This window comes from Gymnoscopelus braueri (assembly GCF_963280865.1).
Source record: "Gymnoscopelus braueri genome assembly, chromosome: 3".
Lineage (NCBI taxonomy): Eukaryota > Metazoa > Chordata > Actinopteri > Myctophiformes > Myctophidae > Gymnoscopelus > Gymnoscopelus braueri.
In genome coordinates, this window is record NC_137612.1 from 18,312,930 (window position 1) to 18,319,198 (window position 6,269).

Sequence of the window (6,269 nt, forward strand, 5' to 3'; positions counted from 1 at the left end):
ATTATGTATTAATGTATAGCGGCTATATCCACTTCGATGGTGGAAACCTTCCTTAAATGGATGGAAATACTGTAAAAATGACAAATGACACTGAAATTGTGGTATATAAAATATGAGGAAAGTTTTATTTTATTTGACTTTCTCCTCAATAAACAACATGTTTGAGTGTGTAAACCACAACAAAACCAGTGATTGTTGACATAGTCTAGCAAAATAAAAAGGAATATTTTTAAAAATATTACAAAGCCTTACATCTACTTATCTAGGTATTAACATTCATTTTTCTATTGCTGGTTTACAGTAGTTGCTCTGCAAACTTAAAATTCTAAATCAAACTTACTGCTTGTTAATGTCCAAAAAGTAAATTAAATCATAGCTGATACAACATTACAGAAATAATTGCTAACATATCAATAGACAGCATATCAAGTCTAAAAGTATTTGTCAGCTTATATTTGAATTGAAAGACAAATTTGTATATATATATATATATATATTTCAGTGCACAACAGTCAACAGTTAAACTGTTTTACAAGAGAAAGAAACGTTGTCATCTCTAATGATTCTGCCAGAGATACAAGTCAAAATTGAACTGATTTCAGCTCCTCCATTTCTGACCCATACCAAATCCAGGACATTACCATGCCGTGTGAATCAATACATGTATTGAAAATAAAGCACAGTGACTATCAAGTCTAATAAGATAAACAAAGCTGCCATATCGAGTGTCAAAAGGGGGCATGGGGGAAAAAGTCATATGTACCACATGAACCCAAGTGTCCCTATTCTGGGGTGAACATTTTGTGAAAATAGCATTTCTACAAGCGCACAACGCACTGCGTAGTGAGCTTGTAGAACTTGGTGAAGAGATTTGGTGTAAAAAGGAGGGGACCAAGTATAAAACCCAGGGGGACCCTGGGCAAGCCATTAGATTCCATTCATTTCAGTACGGTATGAAGATGAACTTGAGATATCTAATCCACACAGTAAAAATTATGTCTGTCTGAATTGCATTTGTCACAGTTACTTAATTAATCATTGCGTTTTTAATGCATTTAAACGCATGGATTGAAGTCTAGACAAAAACAGACCTTAAAGAAAAGACTGATTTATGGATGAAATTCAAATGTCTGCGACTTCTTAATGGCAACAGAAATATCAGCCAGAAGCAGATCATTTTTAAAGTGGGATTGTCATGTAAACAAAAAACAACAACAAAATAAATCTGGTAAGTCTAACAAATTGTGGTATGCTTTGGAAAATGGTAGGCAGTAATGTTAAGTATACCATGAGTCATAGTCTTGGGGCAAAACTTGCCAGGCCATCAGTATGGTCCTTTAACCCTAAAAGTCTCAAAATGTCTCTTTGTCCTTTTATGAACAAAATCTGAAAGAACGGAAGAAAATTTGAAAAAAGAAAAATAACTTACACAAATAAGCAAAACACGCATTTGTGCTCCTGAAAGAAAAGTATAAAGTGGGGTTCTCATACAGTAGGTAGGTTAGTACTGTGCGTAGCTCTCACCACATATAATAGCTACGTGTAGTGTCCACCTGGCTAGTTTTGTTCTCTGAGGAGCCCTCTTTGTCCTTCTCACTGTCCGTCTCCCACAGGTTGATGAGAGGAGGGTACAACTCATTTAGGGGGATAGATGAGGTTTTCTGCATGTACTTTTTCAGAGAATGATGATAGTTTTTCCTCTTCCATCTCTTTGCGATGTACACACCCAAAGAAGCCAGGCTGATGATTGCAAACATTGTTCCCATGACAGCCGCAAGAGCAGTGTTAGTCCCTTGGTCGGATATTTCCACAGCAAAGGTTGCTTGCTTTGTTGTGACATTAACGCAAGACTTCTGTGTTTGTTGGTGGACGTTGGAGACAGCGAGGCAGACCTCATATTCAGTCGCTGGCTGCAAGTGTGTAAGATTATACTCGTGGACATCCACAGGTACTCTGGCAGTGTAAGTGATATGCGGGTTGTCTATTTTCATGGTGGCGGATGACCACTTGAGGTTGGAGGACATGACATTGGAGTTCACTTTCCAGGTCACCAGGATGGAGTGGGACTCGGTCTGTTTGACATAGATCTTCATGAGCTGAGTGCTGTCTAATAGTGTCCCATTGACCCTGATGGCTGTGACTCTGGTGTCAGCTCCCTCGTCATTCTGGGCCACACAGGTGTATCTGCCAGAGTCTTCAACCTGGATGCGAGAGATCCTCAAAGTCCCTTCACCGTTGAGGTGGTACTTGTCAGACAGGGTGTCCACCACCACTTTATTCCCCATAGGCGTGACCCAGTAAATTTCTGGCTCAGGCTGGGACATGGCTCTGCAGTCCAAATCCACAGACATGCCAATGTCCACATTGAGGTGGTTGGGGAAGGTGTCATGGGAGATCATGGGTAGACATTGGTCTATTGAGTCTTTCTGCATCACCTCCCTCACATGCTGACCTCTGACCTCTGTTGGCATGGCACAGTACATGGACAGTGGCTCCATAAAGCGAATGCTAGTTTTATTTGAGTTCATCCATTGGATGACGCAGTCACAGCGGAGGGGGTTGCTGTGGATGCTGATCTCCCGCAAGTTGGGCAGAGTTTCGACTGTGGACTGATACAGGGCATTTAGGGCATTATTGTTCAACATGAGGCTCTCCAGGGCAGGGACATCACGGAAGGCCAGCCGGTTGACGTAAGAGAATTTGGGGTTATTAGTAGCCTCAAGCTTAGTGAGCTCAGGAAGGTTGTCCAAAGCATAACGGTCAATAGATACCAATTCCCCCATGTTGTTTATACCCAGCTCTTTCAGCCTCAGCATGTTCTTGAAATCTCCCTCCTGGAGTTTGTGTACAGGATTTTTGTTCAAATCCAAGAACTTTAGGTTAGGTAGTTTCTGCAGGGCTTTCTGAGGAACCCTGACCAGCTTGTTGTCATAAAAAGAGAGGCTTTCAAGATTGTCAAGTCCAACAAAGGCATTTCCAGGGCAATCTGTTAAATCCATTCCTGCCAGGACCAAACTTCTCAGGTTACCTAGCGGCCTGAAGTTAAAATCCATGATGCCAATGACCGGGTTCTCCCCAATCATGAGGATCTCTAGGTTGGGCGTGGAGTCAAACCAACGGCTATCGATGGCCTTGAGCTTGTTGGAGTTGAGGTGGAGCCGGAGGAGATTGTGGAGCCCGGAAAAGGCATTGGCAGAGATGAGATTAATCTGATTATGGTTGATGTAGAGCTCCTGCAAGTTGCTGAGGTCCTGTAGACAATAGTCTGGCATTTCTGTGATCTGGTTCTCCTCTAGGTGGAGGGTGGTGAGTTGTGACATGTTAACCAAGCCAACATCACGAATGTTGCTGAAGTTGTTCTGGGACAGGTCCAGCTCAGTCAGGTTAAATAATTGCTCCAGTTCTTCGCTTGTCCTGCCAATGTAGTTACTCTGGAGGAGAAGAACCTGTGTCTCACTGGAAAGGTTCCCCGGGATGCGTGTTAGGCGCAGGTCATTGCAGTCCACAGTAATGGCTTCTCTGTAGGTGGACTGGGGGGTAAACCAGGGTCGGATCTCACAAACACATAGCTGGGGACACTCATTACTCTGGACGGAGGACATTCCAACAGATACCATTATGAGGCCAGCGAACAGCTGGCCAAAGAGACAGTAGTCTACCCTCCATTTAGCCATGCTGTCTGTCTGTCTGTCTGTCTGTCTGTGTTCAGTTCCACAAACCACCAAGAGGTGGAACAGCCGGACAGGTAAAAAACCTTGGAGGATAGTGTGGTACAGTCATTAACCAGAATTCCCACAAAACAGTTCTTTCAGCCCAGTGTAATGAACCAGAGTTGTGTCCCAGTGTTGAGTGTTCTTATGGTAAGAACTTGCAGCAGCAGGGCGAGTCTAGAAATAAAAGAGAAAAACATGTCAGTAAAACTAAATCAAAACACTTGCTGCCCCACTTGGACAATAACAAGAAGGTAAAGTACTGTACAAAAGGCCTAGTAGTAACAATTATTGCTTCAAATGTGTGTGTAAGTGTAAATGTACTGTAAGTGGTGCCCAAGAGTGTAGATGAAGAACAAACATTTCTCACAATACAAAACATGCAGTATCAGATTTGAGAAAATACTAGACCAGCTTCAGATCAGATTATACTGCATGCAAATTGAAAGAAAATAAAAGGTCTGAACTATTTTGATCCTATATGGAGGCACTTAATCTATACAGCATGCTTCTCGATCATTAGTGTGACCTCATTAAATAGTAATACTAAGATATTAGTATTCACTATGCCTCAAAGAAAGCGAGGAATAAAACATACAGCTATATATAACTCAGTTTTTTATTAACTATCCTTAGTATTCTGAAATTAGAGTAACCAAAACAACATAGAATTGTGACATTCAACTTGATTTCTCTAAAATAAAATCTTATTCATACAATTGCTGCAGTGATTTAATTTGAGGCCTACTGCTATTTTTGGGGCTAGTGTAAAGTTGACAGGTACTGTAGAAGACCTGAGAGTACCACAGACCTGTATCTAGCCTGATCACCTGCTTCAGTGAAGGGGAGAGACTGAGTGGTGCATTGGGCATCTGCTAGCCCATATGGCATTAACACCAACTCCAATGACTTGGAAGATAAAGCATTAACTCTGACTAACAATAAGGCAACCTTCCATCAACATTGTTGCTGCATTCCAAACCACTAAACCACAGAATACTGTATGACTACATAATGGAACATAATTTCTCATTCATTGTAGATTGACACAGACCTATCATTCCAAATCAAATGTACTGTAACTCTTACATGAGACTATATGAGACTTGCTCCTTTCATATTCTGATATTGTTATTTTTGTAGTTGTGGACTCTACCTTTATGCTTTATAATTTGCAAAACACTACAAGGAGAGATAGAATGTCCAGCCAGGCCTGTTCCTCTTCAAAGCTGCATGTTAACATAAACAATGTGGCTATTTTTGTACCAAGCACCTCTGCTGACTTGAGGCACCACATACTTTTAGAGGGAGTGACGGACACTTCCTCTACCTACAGTAAATGTGTGTTCATAGTGGATGCAAAAAGTACCAGCTACATATACTATAGATTGAAATATACTAAATGCATATACTACAGAAATAAATATACTACATTTTTCATATCCATTGAGATGGAATTTTGATTCGTTTTTAAATGGATTGGGACGCATATATTTAACAAGCCTGTCTGGTGCTGTCCTGGTGCCAAGGACCCCCAAATCGATATATATTTGGCAGCGGACCCCCATCTGCCAGGGAACCCCAGAAGAATTTGTTTGCACTGCAAGCTTGTACATCTGCTATTTACACCACTGTTCTAAATCCTAAGAGAAAAACTTATGTCGCTATATAGCTAAAATCTGAAACGACACAAATGCTTTCCCGGTTTTAATGGGTTAAGAGATCCTATTGCAGTTTGAACTACTGAGGTGAGGTAGCGTAGAGAGCTTAGAGAGACGTGTGGGCACCCCCGTGGCATGGCTTCCTCAGCCCCACAGCTCCATAGTCACGGCTTGCCTTGTGCACATGAACCCTAGCATCTCTACTCTGGGCATCAGAATCAGATTTATTGTCATATCACAGGATTACAGGTGTAAAGAAGGGCAGGATTTTCTTTTCTTTATTTTTTTCATACAAGCTCCATCATTTGCAGTTTTCAGGAAAGGGGAGAAGAATAGAGATAGAAAGAACGGTAGGGTGAAAAAGAATTATACAAATATACATATAGCGTAACAGGTCTGATTGATTGATTGATTGATTGATTGATTGATTGATTGACACCGGTTCGCATTCCAACGCGTTGTGAGCATGGGCTATTTTTGGTGAAGAGATCTGGTGTAGAAGGAAAAAAGGAGGGAGCCAAGTATACACCCCTGGAGGGACCCCGATCAACTGAAGTATATAGGGTTTAACTTTGGTTAAGACGATGGTGCCTAAGAGGCTTTCAAACAAGAGAGCTGACTAATTCATCTGAATGCAAACTGCCTGGCAACAAGGCAAGGGAGACAGGAAAACGCTCCACACTCCTCCTGCACTTAGGATTCCCCTGTGGGATTGGGCGGAGCATGGGTGAAATAAGGGTAATGCTCCCAGTATCTGGTCTGCACACAGAGATGTACTAAAGCACTGTTTTGGTTAAAATAGCCTATATACCCATCAGGATTAGCGGATGAGATGTTGAGATGGAGATTAGCTTGAGGAAATGTAATGGGTTCAAACCCAGATGAGAGAAGCAGGTCA

The 6,269-nt window shown here is 41.6% G+C and overlaps 1 protein-coding gene across 1 annotated transcript; it reads right to left on the reverse strand.

The window, feature by feature from the left end:
• Window positions 1–275: 275 nt before the first annotated feature.
• Window positions 276–3,674, reverse strand: lrrn1 (leucine rich repeat neuronal 1; the record flags this gene model as incomplete). The annotated part of the gene is made up of 1 exon (XM_080424490.1): window positions 276–3,674. One exon carries the CDS (start codon window positions 3,672–3,674, stop codon window positions 1,521–1,523), a length of 2,154 nt encoding a protein of 717 aa, XP_080280616.1. The 3' UTR covers window positions 276–1,520.
• Window positions 3,675–6,269: the final 2,595 nt, after the last annotated feature.